At 36.3% G+C, this 18,205-nt stretch overlaps 1 protein-coding gene across 8 annotated transcripts in view; it reads right to left on the bottom strand.

Moving 5' to 3' along the window:
* The window catches only part of CADPS2 (calcium dependent secretion activator 2), a 319,877-nt gene that overhangs the window by 168,318 nt on the left and 133,354 nt on the right, over window positions 1-18,205 (bottom strand). For all 8 annotated transcript variants that reach the window (XM_075742996.1, XM_075743000.1, XM_075743016.1 and 5 more), the window contains exons 5-6: window positions 14,519-14,755; window positions 10,228-10,349 (exon numbers count right to left, since the gene is read on the bottom strand). In XM_075742996.1, coding sequence (XP_075599111.1) covers window positions 10,228-10,349; window positions 14,519-14,755 — 359 coding nt within the window. The remainder of the gene's footprint in view (window positions 1-10,227; window positions 10,350-14,518; window positions 14,756-18,205) is intronic.

The raw sequence follows: 18,205 nt of genomic DNA, 5'->3' as shown, positions 1-18,205 counted from the left end.
TACAATTGCCTTTAAGTGTCACCTTTGATTTCACCTAAGCAGGGTCTACACTACTGTCCCTTTTTTATTATTTCTTTTACCATTTTTCATTTACTTCCATCTATATGGGAACTTTTGACTTGGCACACTAGTGGTCTGAAATGCAGACTAACAAGCCATCTCTTCAGCACTTCCTTCATACAAAAATTGGGTGTTCAGCACATGTAGCTGCATACACTAAGTAGCCCAGAATTCAACTTCTGAATGCATCATCGAGTCACTATCATCTAGTACAGTCACTCAGAAAGAGTGCATGTTGGTTGGGTTTTTTCCCCCTGTGGATTCAGCAGCAAAATTAAAGGCTTTTAGGCTGGTTGTTACAAAACATTGGCAATTCCTCTTGGAATTCTGTTCTGAAGAACTGACAGTTCCGAATCAGATCTTTACTTTGGCAACAGCAAGGATACAGTGTTTTGATGGATATGCTATACTGTAAAGCCTCTTTAACCAACTAGACAAATATAAAAGGAAAAAAAAGAATAATTGGATCACATGGTGGGTTTTTTGGAGTTTGCTTTTGGTAAAAATAATAACTGTTTTAAATAAAGGAATTAATTAACAGAGCTCAAAATTACTAATCATATATCAGAGAGCTAATAATGAGCTAGACACAATCATGTATTTCTTTTTAAACATAAAACATTATTAATATCTGGAAAAAAATTACTTGGGGGGAAAAAAAAAAAGACAAAATTGTGAATAGTTTGTCTTTAAAGCAAAAAAGTGTCCAATACAAACCAGAAAGGAAAACCAGAAGAGGGTTCAATGCATAAGCAGCTAAGTAAAAACACTCATTTAGGCTTTCTACACTGAATTTGAGAAAAGTTCACTCTAACACTACAGAATGCTATTATGACAAATATTGTCAACACAAACATAAAACAGTGTGAACAAATTATTACTTAGTCTTGCTTTACCATCTCACTTTCAATACAGGCAACCAAGACAAGTCAGGGTAAAGATTTTCAAGGGTATGCAACAATACTGACACATTGCCCAGACGCTGGGAACCATTGCTACATATTGTGTAAAGAATTCATGACAGGTATTAACTCCTGTTTCCCACTGCTTCAAACCCAGCTAGGGGCTGGTGATGGCAAGGCAAGACGCGGTAATTTATGCTCTTAAAGTTTCTCTATGCATATTTACCTCACTTTTACCTTCAAAGATAAAATTATGAATCCATCACAACTCTCTTAAAAGTTGCAAATCCAGGGTTTTTTTCATGTTATTTAGTGTTTGTGTGACATCTTAAATCTTCAAAATGTTGTACAAACGTTGATAAACTGACAGTACTTTGATGAAGCAGATAGATAGATGTTGCAACTCAGTCTAAAGTTGTGGGAAAACAAATCACAAAATAGACTGACCTATCTGACCCTGCTCAGTCTATCAGGGAAGTCCCAGTAATCAATTCAGAAAATTTCAGTATTCCATCTGGCATCACATCATTTCTCTTTTATTCTGAAACCTTTTTACTCCTCTTTCTGACTCCCACTGTTCTTATCAGCTGTCCACATTATTCTGCCTTTGTTTCTGCTGTCCTCCTACTCTCAATCTGCTGGTACTGCTTTCAAGTAGGCACATTAACCTGTAGACTCATACCTTATATGCTAAGTAGTTATTAAGAAATTTAAAGATCTATAAATTTTTTTTCTTTCACTGTTCAGTGGACTATTCTGTATTCTAAAAGGATTAGATCTCTTGACAACTCTGAGGATCTATCCACATGCTCACACAGCAATAGCCAAGAAGAATCTGCCCAAGGTGAAAAACAGTTTTCTGAGTATCATGAGTATTTGAGATGTACAAAATATTCTTAACCTGAGTAGGGCTCAAAAGTAAAAACTTCTTTCTTTTAAACCCTTTTCTTCAACCTTTCTCTTCACTCAAAACAAAAAATCAAAACTAAATAAAACCATAAAATTTGTTTCAATTCAAACACTGCATCTAGTCAAAAGTTCAGAAATTATTTTCAATGTACCCATAGTATATTGCTTACAACAAATATAAATAAATTCTTGAGAGGTCACTTCAAACCAAGATACAAGAATGGTATATTTTGAAAATGTAAAATGGGACATTCTGATCATATGAAAATTTAAGAGAAGTCCGAAGGAACTATCTTCATGTCACACGCCCACAAACAGTTGATTCAATTTTCCAAAGATGAGGCAGGTGCAGACCACTTTGAACAACAAATTTTAAATCCACTCTACCAGAGTATTCCAGAAGGAGACTGGAAGTAAAATTTGAGGTAATCTTTCCCAACCCCACCCTTTTTTTTGACAAACTTCTACCCCTCTACATTACACTTTACAGGCTGCCTTTGCCTTCACTTTGACCCAGCCAGAGATCATGTAGCTGTATTAGTATGAAGCTTAGTCTGATCCAAAACATTTTTCTTCTTAGCAGGATAGAATTGGCTTTGGCTCAACATCACACTATTCATAGCCTTCCAGTTTGAAGCTGGATCACACATCTATAGACGCTTTAGTGCAATGTTAGAGAATGCTTATGTCTGCAAAACATCAGTCACATTTGCTGTGGATCAGGTAGGAATGAGGATGGAAACAAGTATATCATGCATTAAGCAGCGTGTAAGCAGTCTTTCTCCAAGCCCTGATCATTATAGTGAAAGGGATAACAGTGGGACATGCATCTTCAAGCATTTCCAAAATGCACTATGAAACAAAAGTGGTATCAGTCTTGCAAGAGACATGTAACGTCTCATTTTGAAAGAAGACCCCCGAACAACTATTCTTTCCAGCAGTGACACTAGATGAGGAGGGTTAATATCCCAACTCTGAACAGAGTGCCTATTAATCATAAAGTCCTCATCCCACCGGCTTTCTGCCTGGGGCCTAAGCGCTGCAACAGAAGGTGGTGCACCAAAGCTGCATTCTTCAGAAGTGCAAACATCACACCAGGGCAGAAATCCTGGTTGCTTTCAGTCAATTATTAGCATGCTGAGCACACAGGAGCAAGGAGAACAACCAGGATTTAGCCAGAACAATCAAAAAGATTAAGGTGAAGAAAATTAAAAAAAAAAGATATGCCCTGGTGGCAGAAGGATTATGTTTATTGCTAGCTATCCAAATAGAGTAGAGATTACAGTCAGCTTTAATTATCTCCTTCCTCCTCTCTTCCCAATTTATTCCATGCCACACTTGTCTTGATCCGACAAGTGAATATTCCCTTCTAACAACCGTGGTTTTCACAAGTTCCTTAGGTATAGACTTATGAGAGCATATTTTGGGAGTTAATCATAGAATCACAGCAAAATTTAGGATGAAAGGAACCTCTGGAGGTCATCTAGTTCAAACCCTGCTGAGAGCAAGGCCAGTTAAAATCAGGATGCTTGCGCTATTAACCAGTTGCGTTTCAAATTTCTTTTAATATTAAGAGCCTGTATATAATTCATATTTCTCCGCAATAAGAGAGGTGAAAAATCTCTTACACAATACAAAATAGTAATCAATGCCAGAATACAGCATAGAAACTTACTTATTTTGGAAATCCTATCTCTTTTTCTTATGGATAGCGTATTGCTCCTTATATTTGAACTGATTAGGTATTATTTCTTTTCTTTAAAGAAGACAGCAATTGATCAGGCAGCAAGAATAAATGAATAAAATTATCATGTAAATTTTCAGCCAAATCCATATTTCTTTTGTGAAACTCTTCCATCATTAATCCAGAACACAGGCTGGGATAAATGTGTACTTTTTTCTTCTCCGTCTTTTCCTTTGCAGAACCAAGAAAACATCAGATAATTTCATACTGGCAATTTCTTTTTTCCTCTTCACAGCTGGATACTAGACAGGCATATATGGTATTTGCTCATAGCAACCAATTTTTTGAAAGGTAATTTCTTCCACCCTATTTTGTGAATTGCTCCAATCATGACAATCCAAAAAAAGAGAGACTTACTGACATATGACAAGATGAAGGCCATGATGGAACTTGTCCTTTAAAGATATAACACTGAATCTTAGAGCAAGTGATAATAATCATTATGCAACTCAATCAAATCTAGTTTATGAAAGCAGACACACTTTGTTTCCTGTCATAATTTTTACCCCACTGGTTTCTCTAAAATTCTACAATATTTATTGAAGGATCATGCTCACCTTCACCAAGTTTTCTGCATTGTCGAAATCGACATAATTGTCTCTCAGCCTTTAGCCTTCGAAATGATCTTACTAATAATACGCAGAGGTTCTCTCGCATAAAGCCTCACTTTTATAAATGTTGCCTAAAATGTATTATGTTTTAAAGAAAATAAGTCTGGATGCTAAAAGTAGGCTGAACAATTCTACTTTGTTATTCTCTGGAAGATCAATGTTGGATTTCACTGCACTTATCTGCAAGTAAAAAACTTCCAGAGGTAATAGTCAGAAGAACAGGTGAAATCCATCAAGTAAAAGACACTGTTCAAGAAGCTAAATCCTACAGAGAATTTATCCTCAGAAGACATGAGAGGAAGCATATGAACAACAAGCTAAGCATGGTTAGATCAGGAACTATGAAACCACAATCTTCTTATCCCTCTGTAAAAATCCCATGTGCAAATATACTCATTTTAACAAAAAGCACCACCAAACAACTGGAAAAACCCCAGACACCCTAAAGGAGAGTTGGTTGGCTTGCCAGCAACAGACCAGCTTGATTACTGCTTATCTGATCAGCAAATACCTGTGTTTCTGTCCCTCATTTCTTCCTATATTTAGCCTCTAGTTTTATATTTAAGACTCGAAGCAATAAGAAGCAGGGACAACTTTTTCATTCTGTTTTTCCTCCTATGCAAGAGCAATAACATGGATTCCTACACATGTAAACAATATAAGGAATGATTACTAAACACTAACAGTATAGTTAAAGTATTACTGACCAAAATTAATATCTCATTTATGCAGCTGTATCAGACACAGACCAGTAGCAGGTGGCGGGGGCGGGGCGGGGGAGAAAAAACCAAGATGTGCGTTCCCTTTTCTTTACATACCATACAGCTGTGTCATGACACCACAAGTTAGGTAGCAGTTGTAGGTATGATCATCTTTTTGTCTCCCTTAATCAGAAATAAAAATTAGAAAGTTGCAAGGACTATGATGAAGAAATAATACTAGTTGTTGCTTGGTTGTCACAGGTTATTAAAGTTGTCTATCCTTTTTCCCTTCAAAATTTTCATCTTAGGTGTTATCCTCAAAACATTATTTTAAAAAAGTATTATTTCTTTCATGACTGACCATGACATTTCAGGAAATTCTAAATTTTAGAAGTTAAACCTTTTTACTATTTTTTTAAACTGTTCTATATTTCTTTTTGTTTTTTTTTTTTTTTTTTTGCTAAGTAATCTTTAATTATGTATCCACAAGTACTGTCATACTTCAAATACTTTATGGAATTAATGGTGGTAGAATATTGCACAAAAGTAATATGAGCAGCATTTACTTGATTTGTGCAGTCTTGACTGAGGTTCTCTGCCTCCTCTGGTTAGATATTTAATCATGCATTCTTCACATACTTCTAATATATAACAGCCCTTTTTACAAGGTTATGCAATCACTGGCAGCAAAATATGATAATCTTATTTGTCTTGTTTACATGAAGAATATCCTGGCTCTATTAAAATTTTCTCATCATGCAAGACACGCTCTTTTTTCTGTTTCATAAATATGTGACAAGGGAATATCACTTGTAGTGATAAAAGATAGCATATTCACATCTTTTATCTTGAGGCATGATGATACATATCCAAAAGACGACACTTTCAAGAAACCACATTATTTAATATTCAGAATGAATAAAAATCAATAAGAAAACATGTGGATACCAGACTCCACAAGACTAAAAGCTAAGCCACATCAGTAACATTTGAAAAACGAAATTAGCACTGGATTTTGCAAGATGACCCCCTGTGGCATCATAGCAACAAAGTTATGCAAAGCTTCGTACAACTGAAGGGGTCCTCTAAAGGCTCTGCTTACTGATCTTTGGCAGAAAAGGTCACAGGCTATGTTGGAGGGATTTTCAGCAGGGCTAAAAGGCAGGAAACAGTTGGAAGGAATGAAGAAATATTTCACAGGCAGTAATAAAAATTTTATAGGGTTTGCACGTGAAGCTGTATAACTGATCTGTTTGTAAAATTGTCCAAGACTTAAGCTCAGTCAAACTACATTGTTCTACAGCATTTACATTTTAGAATGATCATTAGCTCCTCTGTAATGTACATATAAACAGTGCTTTATTTAGCTTGTTAAAGAAGAAAATGAAGCACTTCAGTATAAACTCACAAAATTATTATTCAAAGAGAAAGCAAGCAGACAGGGGTTAAAAGCAATAAGAAATTAGAAAATATTTATAAAATAAAATCTTACTGATACACTGTCAGGATAAAACTGTGCTCACCTCTCTGGGACTCTTAGGTCTTTCCCCTTTAAGAAAGAACATTGTTTCTGATTTCCTTATTACTCTTATGGAAGCATTCAGGGATTCAGAGGAATACTTGAATACATATTCACAGAAATAATTGAGAAAATATTCAGCATTTTGGAATAGATGATAAATCCTGAATTAAGTCTCCACTTGACTCATGTTCCCATTAATCTCCACTCTAAGGTCACACTGGCTTGCACTCCATCTTGAAGCATTTGCCCAAGTATCTCATTTTCTCCTTTTCACTGTCAAAGCTTTTGAAACTGTGTAGTAACATTGCACTTCATACACTGATGTTTCACAGATGAAAAAAAACAGGCATAAATAATTCTTTGAACTGCTTCTTTTCACAAATGTAGCTACCAGTTCAAAACGATAAACCAACTACGGAAAATGTGTGTGACAAGGACATGATTTGAAGCTCTTGCCAGCAGTCTCCCACAGCAGGCTGGTGGCAATCATTCACTTTTCATCACTGTCTCATTCTACGCTTAGTATGAGAGCTTTGCTACCCTTTTCTAGCTGCACGTCCTATATAAAATCTGAAGTTATGTTCTCATTTATCTGGGATTTGTCAGTGCAAATATGTTACTGCTAGTGATTTGAAGAGTCGAGCTGAACTACAGTTCTTCTTGACTCTCTTTTTTTTTTTATTTTTGCAATTTTTGTGTTTTCTCCTCCAGTCTCACTGATTATTTTCCTTCATATCAGATTGACAGTACTGAAAATTATCCCAGTAAGGAGCCAGCTCCAGCAGCAGGCAAAGTAGGCAGTAGCCTAGGGCAGCTGACAGCTTGTTTTTTCTGTATCAGAAAAGAGATAGACTGGCTGTGCTTGCCCAGCTGGTCACTGGCCTCTACTTACATGACTTTGCCCACTGCTGCCAAAGGACCGAGGGGGAAAGGAGGCATTTCTCTTCCCAGTAGTGGTACCATTACTAACATCAACAGAAGCAAAAAGTCACTGCTGTTTCCACCTCATCCCATACCTCCTCTTTGCATCCAATCCTTCACCCAGTGACTGACCCTCCCCAGCACCCTGGCAGGTCCCTATCAGAGAATAGTAATGACTGCTGGAAGAAGCAAGGGGGCAAGAGGAGGCAGGTGACTGCATGGGGCAAGGGATGTGTTGGTCATAAAAGGGATCTTAGAAGGACTGGACACAGGCTGGGATAGGATAGAGAAAAAGAGAGACACCTTAAGCCTTCTGAAACTAGGGGACTCCTTGCTGCCTATTAACAGTATTTCCCAGGCCCTGTTCTACCAGTGCAGTTTTCTGATTAAACTCTGCCAAGCCCTCTTAGTTCCCTCTGCCACCAACCAAAAAACCCCAAACCAATATTGCTACTGCCAAGAAAATTGATTTGGCTCTAACAGCAAAATTAAACTGTGGAATAAAGGATCTCCCATTCCATAGGCAGCTTCCTCCATCTTCTTTACTGTTTGCCCATGCTAATTTCATGCTTGTCTAATATAATATTCTCCTCCATTGCCTCAAACTATATCTCTATATATGCTCACAAGCTACATGTCTCTATATGCTCATAATCACACTGTATTCCAATGTCTCATAATTACTCTTGCCAAAAATGGAAAACAGTACCACTCAGAAGAGCACAAGAACTAGATAGATTTTAGAGCTCTATCAGCTGTGCCCCTTCAAGTTACACTGTTTTGTAGGACAGCAGGTCAACAGCACCAGTAACTCCCATTCCTGTCCCTCCCAGTGTACGGTTCAGGGCATCTCTCAATTATTCACTTGCTAAAGATGCGTAATTTTTTCCATACAAATCTATATGAATTTGGTTCATACAACAACACTTACATGGACTAGCCTATAACCTGTCTTTCTCCCATATTCAATCAACTCATATCTATTCAGCCTGAAATGTGCTCAATCAGTTTACAAGCTCAGAGCAGGTCCTAACATTACCCCTTTTTCCTAGAAACACTCCAGTTGTTCTCATATTGACTCCACCTGTTCCGGAACTTCCTTTTCACAAAGTTTCCACTTTGACAGGTAGGAAAATCAACTAATCTGTTATCAACTTTTAGCAGGTATATCTATACACAATATATACCTTCTGATTGGTTTTACAACCTTTACCTTAACCTGCAACCCTCAGTACGTAATAGGTAAACCATGAACTGCCCACGAACCATCACTACCATGTTTTGTTCACCGTATCTGGAAATAGCTGGAGAGAAACAAAACTCTTAACGTCTACAGATGGTTTTCTGGGAGGAGAATAACTGTGCCCAAGATTCAAGCACTTGTGCATTCTAGGTGATTTCAGGAGATTTGAAGACCCATACCAACAACATCAGAGGTTAATCGAGCATTTAAAACAGAAGCTCAAGGGTGAGGAAAAAGAGAGACACACCATCAGAAGAAACAGGAACCTTGCCTGTAACAGGGAAAGGTTGGAGGCACTTGTTGCATGGAACAGTATGACAGCAACTCTGAGTATGAAGGCAAAGCACAGTCTGGTGATGCGCCCTCCCGGAGAAAGCCTTGTAACTCTCATGGGACCCCGAGCCACCAGAGAACACCTCAGCGGGTCCACAGATGAGCAGGGGATGCTGCATACCCTCTTATGACCTTGCTTCAATGCGTATACCTGTGTGTCTTTTGTGCTATTGTTGCTTTTAGAAGTTCCTCATGTACTACATGCAAATGATAAGACACAGCACTCCTGTGCCCTGGAGAAGGAACACAGCCAGGCACTGCGACAAGTGAATTTTACATCTTGTCCCACATCTTCAGAGTTTTGCAAAGCTGTTTGAATATGTTACTGGAGTAGGCTGCTGGCTTACTTGCCAAGGAAATTTGCTGCAGCTAGGTGAAAGTCCACCAAATTAGATCTTCTCTTCCTCCTCCCAACCCCAGAAGAGGCAGATAAAACTCTATGCTTATAGTTTTGCCTAACAGAAGTCCATATTTGTGGTCTGAATGGAATAGAAACTACCATGCCAACTCTGTTGAAGATGTTTTCTCAGATACTCTAAAACCTGCACTTTTTAAATTGTCTTTCACAAGGCACACTATGGTGCCAGTAAAACCCCAACATGCCCTCTGGAAAGTTATCTACAAAAGATTCCAAATGACATTTTAACAGAGAGAAAAGTGTCTGAAGTCAGTGCATAGGTCAAACAAATCAACCAAAAAAACACACTTAATTTTCTTCCTCTCTGCCACTCTGACTGGTTCAACTACAGATGTCATGATGTTATCCCCCTCCAAGTCAGTTTGCTGACTGCCTCCCTCAAAAATTAATTGAAAGAAGTGGATCCTATAATTTAAAATGAAATAGGCTCAGCAGGTGAGTAAGCTTTGTCAAGATTGATTACTGAGTATTGATTTTCCACCAATTGTACAAGTTACACTCCACAAGGCCACCTGCACATTAACCTAGAATACATAAAATCACCTCGGGCTAACATCTATTGAGAGGTTTGTATTTTCAGAGGGTGCAGGTAAGAACACAATGCTGCAGTCTCTAGCTCTTCTCCTCACACATAAATTCAATGACATTTATTTGGACAGCATTCACACTTTGTACTTACTTCACCATAAATAACTACTATTTATATTTTCATTTTTCAGAAAGAATTTAAGATAACTAACCCAGGAAAAAATTCATATAACCTAGCACTAACTTAATTGCAAAAACTGTAAAGATATTCAGTTAGGTTCTCCCATGATATGAAGGAAAGAGATGCTGGATGCCGCGACAGCAGAGTGGCTTACTGTGGCCTGGAAGCTTCTGCTTGGTCTGTCTGAAGCTTCTCGCCCCCTTCCACTTCCATGGTGCAGTAGACAATTCGATTGGGAGCAACTGACTTTAAACCTTGCACCTCCATTATAACAATCTGAGGAAAAGAAAGCAAATAGTTTATCCTTCAGAAAACATTACATAGCACAGCTATGGCAGAACTAAGCTCCATGCAGGGAAAAAAAAAAAAAAGAAAAAGAAAAAAAAAAGAAAAAAAAAGAAAAAAAGAAAAAAGAAAAAAGGAAAAAAAGAAAAAAAAAAGAAAAAATCCCCAAACCCCACTCACTGAAATCTTCACAGACAGAAAGGAGTTTTAATTTTTCCTTCTTTTTCCACTTTCAACAACATATAGTAGGAATTGAAATTTTTGCTCTGTTTCTATTTGGACAATGACCAAAAACTCACTCCAGCCATAATTTAAATGCTGGTAGTTGAATTTGAGACTAATGTCTAAATATAATTCTAAATGTTAGTACATAAAGAAATGTATCTTTTAAGCAGTCACCTAAGTGAGTATTTACAGAATAAACAGGTTACTAAGTCAGACTGTAAACAGGACAAGCAAGTCCACTGATCACATCTTGAAAGGTTAATTGTGGTGCCGTAACACTGCAGGTTGCAACCCTTGAATCTCAGAAGCGATTTGGTGTTGTGCTGAGCAGGAGGCAGGTCAGCGCGTTGCTATCTGCTGCCATAATTTTCCGCCCCTACCTACCCCTTTTCCTTCTCCCAGCTCAGTGCTTGCAGTCAGGTTTGGCGTGCATATTGGGACAGGGCAGGGGGTGGGAAGAGAAAGGGAGAAAGCCACCTATACCAGCTGCAACCTGAGAAATTTCCTCACCAGGGAATTCAGAGCTTGGCAGATTCCATAGTTTTTCAGCTCCTCTGAACTATTCTGTTACATCTCAGAAGAGCCCAATGCAGTCCTATTTCAAACGCTCTCTGCCTTTTATAAACCTTATGGTTTGCCACAGTGTGAAATTATTGGAAATTTTACACTCCAGATGTTTCTAATTCAGAGAAGATTTGAGAAGAAAGTCAAGTTTCCCTGCTTGCTTTGGAAAAGCTGCTTTCATTTCCAGCTCCATTTGGGCCTATGAGAAGAAACTGGGAAAAGTGTAGTCCATTTAATCAGCAGAGAAACTGTCCTGAACTGAACTATACACAAAACCCAGTATTTGTTTGATTGTTTTAAAGGTGACAAAAGTAATGACTACTTTTGGTCTCATGAGTGGTAACTTGTCTCTTAGATTAGCAAGCAACTATTAAAATATTTTGCTATTAAACTGTTTGCTTATTTTCCGATTCGTTTCCATTCAGGTATGTTAAGCCAGAGTTCACCCCTAGCTGTAAAATCCTTTGCACTCCCAGAACCTTAGTAATAGTTAGATGTCTTGTAAAATTGCTGGTTTGGTAATATTCAGGGAGATGACAGTCATTGATCATTTAGAACATTTTTACATTAGTCATAAAGTATGAACACCGCCTATTACGCCTTATAAATAATAACAGCAATTCAGGGAGAATGATGAAATCATCTCTCTCTTCCATCTTTTGTAGTCCAGGAATTCAAGTAGTTATCAAAGTGATCAATGATCACTGAAAGACTGCACTACAGATCCTTCTAGCTAATACTGCCTATATGGTCTTTCCATGTGCCAAACATATGTCCTTGTTGAATGCAGACTTTATGTTTATTCATTTTTATGTTGATATTTCTTTTCCTTGAGTTTCCAATTTAATCGCACAGTACATTTGTCTTTGATAGCAATTCTGGATTCCAGTAATGGAAAAAAGTTGCATTTCATTAGGAAGGAAACTGTCTCTAGCTGATTTTTACTAACTCATTAGCTGATGAACAGCTTTCTAAATATTGCTTGTCTATTTCTGAAACTGTCCAACAGCTGAAGAACAGAAGTAATTAAGTCTTCTCCGACTACCTTGATATTTTATTTATTTATTTTATAAATTTCTGCAAGCAGGCTATTTGAGGAAACATTCAACTTGCAAAAGCAGTCACTGTTGCTTGCAATGATGCACAGGGGTGTCTCTTAGCCAGCAAGGTCCATTCCCAACAGAACATTATAAATGTTACTAGTGTCTTTTGTTGTTCTGTCTTAATAACAACCTGCAGTGGCAGCATGAACCCCAGCCACTTCCCCCCCAAGGAATTTTCATCGAGTTCTTATACTCTGTCCTAATGTTTAGACGTGTTACAGATTTCCTGTTCGTTCATGAGCCTGTGCAGCTGCCCTCAGTGGGGATTTTGCTGGTTACCCTACAATTTAGTTAAGTCATACCACAAAAGACATGACATAGATATGTTTATGTGTAATTCAAGAAATGTGAAATTGTGCACATATGACCTCACATTTTCCAAAAACAAAGTATTCTGTCTCCAAGGAAATACAATAAGCTTTTCTTATTTGCTGATTTGCATAGAAAAAGAGCAGATCTCCCAGTTTAAATGAATAGCAGCTCAGTTTCCTTTTGCCCTTATATCCTCTGAGATTTAACTTCCCAAGAGTAAGATATGCACATATTTGGGTAAGAAACTCAACTTATGTGGTTAACACCATGTTCAAAATGAAAATTTGCCCTGCTAAAAAACTGCTACATGGAGAGTAACACTTTAATTCTTTGCCTTGCACAAGATGAACTGTAGGCTACTAACCTGGCAGAATATTTGTGTGTTTTATCAGTGATGGGGAAAAAAGCAAAAAAAAAAAGCTAAGTTCACCAGACCTAATAGTCTACATTTCTGGTGTGAGAGGGGAAGGGCTGTAAGCAAAGCAAAACTGTTACAAATTTACTGGAAATTTTATCTCCTGCCATTTTTCATTTCATGATTGTTTCCATCTTTTACTGTGTTTTCCCCCCAAATATCACATCATTTTTAGTACATACTTAATATTTTTCTCTAGAGGCACAGAGAAAGCTTTTCTTCTTTTCACATCCCTCACCAAGCAAACCATCTTGAAGACAGAAAACATTCTTTTTCAGGTACTTTTTAGGTTCTTCAGAACTACTCTTTGTTATTGCGATTTACGGACCATTCCAGCCTTGGTATTCCACTCGAGGCGGGCACACGTGATGGAGACGCACAGGACTCAGCACAGGAGTTATGGAACTATTTTGTCATTTCACATATTTCAGTACTAAGGCCTGCACTCCAGTTTTACATGCTTGATGAACTAATAATTTTTGGTGTATACTATGATGGATCTTACTACTCTTTGAAAGTTGATGTTGGGCTTTTACATTATTAGCTAGTAATATTAAAATTGCATACAGTGGGATAAGTAATTTCTCTGTTATACAAAGGATTTAAACTTTTTCATCTATTTTTGACATTTTTTTAATTCTATGTGTATATTCATGACATTGGAAAGAAAAAATGATCTGAATTTTCAACATTACATGAAAAAAGCAGACTCTCGTTTCACTTAAGAAAAAACATTGTTTAAAAGATAAACAATTTTTGTTTTAAACCATTTAACAATTGAAATATTTATTCTGTAACATTGTCCATTGTCTTAAACAAACTAAAGCCACTTCAAGTGCATGGCACAAGCGTGGCACCTTTTGAACAACACACAATACACACCCTGGAAATGTTTTGATTCTATTACTACTGAAAGAGAGATCAGCATTTCCTGATATGCACATTTGCTGAATTGGAACTGAGCTATGATGCTGTCATCAGATATGTTTAAGTAACTAACTGTATTTATGGTTTCCTCTTGAAGTCAGTTGAGCTCTATACGGATTAGGACTACATCCCTATAGACCAGACTTCCTGCATAATCTCAGTAAACATGAGCTAGTTTCTTGAGGAAAATGCAGAAATTTATAAAAATGTGTTATGACCACCAGCAAATTTTTTTTCTTTGTTTATTCTCTAAATGCTTTCAGTGAGAAAACACAGCTTGTTTGTAAAATTCTATGAATGAGTTTCTGATAACAACAGTGTTTCATTATTATGTTCAAAAGTATACTTAGCTATTTAATGCACTGTAATTAATTTAAAGTTACATTTGTGTGGGAGTTAGTTAACTGCTGTGTGGGCCCAAATGCAACTACTGCTGCAAGATGAAAATGTATCATATAGCTATAAGCTAACTCCTGCTTATCAAAGAGACAATTTACTTGTTTAACACAAAATTTTAAAATTACCAAGGAAGGATTAATAACAAAAAAGTATCAAGACATAGATATTCTAGTAATTTAAACTGTCAACAAGTTTTCTGTGAAATACGTGATTACCTCCAATGTGAAAGAGAGGACCACGTCAGACTTCGACAGCTGAACCTCATTTTCATCTCCTATGTCCAAGAACGCAGAATTCTGTGATCGCTTTAACTTCTGCAGTTTGAATTCCGGCCCACCTTTAGACACGGGAAGACTTTCCAAATTTGCCATCAGCAAATTCACTGAAGACCGCAACTCTTCTATGTACATGTTCTCCATTTCTCTTGTTACAAATTTTGGGAATTTTCTTTCCTTGGAAGATAATATTTTAAAAATTAGGGAGGAAAAAAAAAATCCCACACCATACGTCATGTTAATTTACGATTTGCTCTCAGTTAAGAGATGTTTAACAAAAATAAAAGTCCTAATTCCAGTGTCTATCTATTTTTATATCTTCAAAAAAGTAATTGGAAGGCAAATTCTGTCCCATAAATACAGTTAATTCTGACAAGAAGAAATGTAATTTGAATTGAGAATTCCATCATATTCCTCAAATATAGTAGACAAAATATCTCTTTGAATGCAACAAAAAAAATAAAGTAAGGGGCATCTGTAAGAATGGAACCTCTTGCCCCTCCAGAATCATTTAACTGTAAACCCAGGTTGAATATGTACAGATTAGATATTTCTAAGACATGTTTGAAGTGTATCAATTGACAATATACCTTTAATGTTACCTTCAAATATTTAATAAATTGACAAAATGAACTGTCCAATAAGAATTTTGTTACTTCATCCATTTCCCATGCTACCAAAAATAAGTCAATCATCACACGTATGCTTCTAACATAAAGCTGTTAAACTACAACTATGACATGAAATTCCTATCATTGTTTATTTCTATTTTGAATAACAAGTCATTAATTTTGAAAGTAATACTGAATTATTAGACATGGGATTATTTTAAACATAAGTGTTAGAGAGAACTTAAAAATAACTTTTTTCCTCTGTAGGAGTTAGTAGTGTTTAAATATTGTGTTTATAACAAAGAGGGAACATAAAAAAAAATATATAATGTATATATGAACACATACAGAGCCAATATTATGCACAGTTTCTCTCAATATTCAGTATAGGGCAGCTTGGGAGAATATGACACTCAAGGTTAAAAAAACATGTAAATTATTCTAAAATATATATTTTATGTATAAATGAGAAACAAACACTGCTCCCCATGTACTGTCTGCAAAGGTAGGCACCTTGCTCCTAAACCAAACAATTTTTATCATTAGCTGTTATAAGGAGTATCATAAATTGTTTTACATTAAAACTTTTACAGTTGATTCTGTTTCAATAACAAAGACCAAACAAGTTGACTGTGACCCAAAACACCTGCAGCAAGTCCAGTGATCTGGCTCATTACAACTTTACAGAGCCAGTGTATCACAGACTGAAAAAGAAAAAAAAAAGTTATTTATAGTTAGAAACTAAAAACACAGGGCAAGGCTCAGGGTGCTCTAGCAAAAAACCAAGACAACTCACTTTAGACAGTTTTTCAAACTGTACCTTATCCTTTGAGGATCATTCAAATGATAATAATATGCCAACACAGAAGACAGAGAAGACAGACTGTTATTATGTTGTTAAAAGATCTTTCCTCTTGTTAAGATGCTTTTCCCACCCCAATTTAAAATTGAGGAAACTTTTTCTAATTCCCTTGTGTCATATATTTTTTATGACCATAATCTTCCATGATTTAATACAGCACTATCAGAATATATGGAAGCATTTATTTCTGTAAAACCTGAATGTTTGTAGCCACTTCTCCCCTTCATGAAACAAGGGCGAGGATCCTCCATAAAGACTCTGAGGTCTACAAATTTCACCCCTCCTACCCCCTCACCTTTTATTTGCTTTTTTTAAGACGGTGAATTTGTAACAAATTGTTATAGCACATAATATTTAAAGTAATTTAGAGACACAACAAAAATAGTGGAGTTTTCCCCCCACTATTTTTTAGTGCATATGCACAGGAATATAATTAAGTTGATTTCAAAAGCCCGGATTGTATGAAGAACACATCCCCCAGCACAGCACTGGAATTTTGGGAACTCTGATTACAATGTAATGGAATATATCCTGAAACAAAGACCCTGGGGACAAATGTGAGGCGGTGATCAGGCTGATGTACACACTAGCCTTTAGGTCTGGCTTCTGAGAGTGCTAAAATGGATTTTCAAGATGCATTTCTCAAGGAGGAAAGATACTGGGTTGTCTCTTCATAAGATCACATAAAAGTTTATCTTAAAAAAGCATAGCACCAGTTACAATAGGTAGAAAATCCCATTAGGTCATACATACTTTGATTTCAACTACTTTAAATTTAGTCATATGAAGAAACAGGTGGGCAAATAGATGCACAAATTCCTCATTGATTTCATTCTGTCATAGATGAACAAACTTCTAAGGTTCTTGCCTCTATTAAATAGGCTATCTTTTCTGCTAAAACAAACTTCTCACATATTAACAACTTGTAAAATTGGTAAGTAATGTATTTTAGGAACCATGAATGAGACCTCAACAACAAGAAGAAAGCCATATGCAGAGATTTCTTTTTAGCTGTGCTGATCTTTTGAGATTGCAGTTTAATAATTCTCTTACAGCCAGGTAATCACTGAAAACTCTTTTCTTTACCAATAAAGATGCTAGAATACATAATCCAGTATAAAAAAGCTTCTTATGTTGTTTTTGACCTCTGAAAATAAAGTTCATATTTTGCAGCATTTGATATTGCTTAGACTTAAATGATCTTAATAATTCTCACAGTTGCTAGAATTAGGACTAGCTCTCAAAGTCCACCACAAAAAAATCTGCATTTTAAGTAGTTTAAGAGAAATGTGTGAAAACTCTGATTTGTGACTTGGATGTATCATGTAGGACATGGAGTTCCTTATTCTGTGCAAAACTGTGCAGTCGACACTGTGGTAACCATGAGAATTTTCAAGTAATGGTTCGGGTAAATAATGAGGAATTAAATTTTTCTTTAACAAATCTACAGATGTGCTGTGTATGCACATTAGAGACAGAATGAACAAGATTTGCACGGTTTAAATAGTGCTCATAATTTTCACTTGCTTTAAAATTAATTTGAAACTTTTATGGACAGCATTTTGCTTTTTAGGAAGATTGTGTCTCCAAGTTGTTATTTATGAACTTCACAGACCTAAATGACAGTTTTTTCCTTTTAAAGAAACAAGCAAATCTGAATTGCTTAACAATTAATATCATATTAATATAATATATTTTTTTCTGCACACACACACAGTATAGCATACATGCTTCCAATATTTTGTAACTTTTGGAGCTAAAGGCAAGAAGGCAACACTACAAACATAGGATTATTGGACGACTTTGATTATAAGCCCAGGATTCACAGAAGATTGAACAGACTTAAGATTGCCTTTCTGTGAAAAAGGAGTCTTTCCCCAAAATTCAGTAAGATGTGGCCAGGGACAATACCAATCCCACTTGTGATATTTAATATAGAAGGGCATAATCCTGTTCACTGAAGTAAAATACAAGCTATAGGAAAGAAAAATAGGTTTAGCTTTCTAAAATTTACAAAAAGAATTTATAATTTACTCAATCATAACCACTAATTTTACTAGCAAGACTCACTCATGGTTTTGTTACTTGCAATACGAATACAACCATTATCAATTTAGACTTAATCTATAAATGTAAACTGTATTATACATACTT

Source organism: Balearica regulorum, chromosome 1, assembly GCF_011004875.1.
Source record: "Balearica regulorum gibbericeps isolate bBalReg1 chromosome 1, bBalReg1.pri, whole genome shotgun sequence".
In the NCBI taxonomy this organism is placed as follows: Eukaryota; Metazoa; Chordata; class Aves; order Gruiformes; family Gruidae; genus Balearica; species Balearica regulorum.
This window is presented reverse-complemented; position numbering and strand designations above follow the sequence as displayed.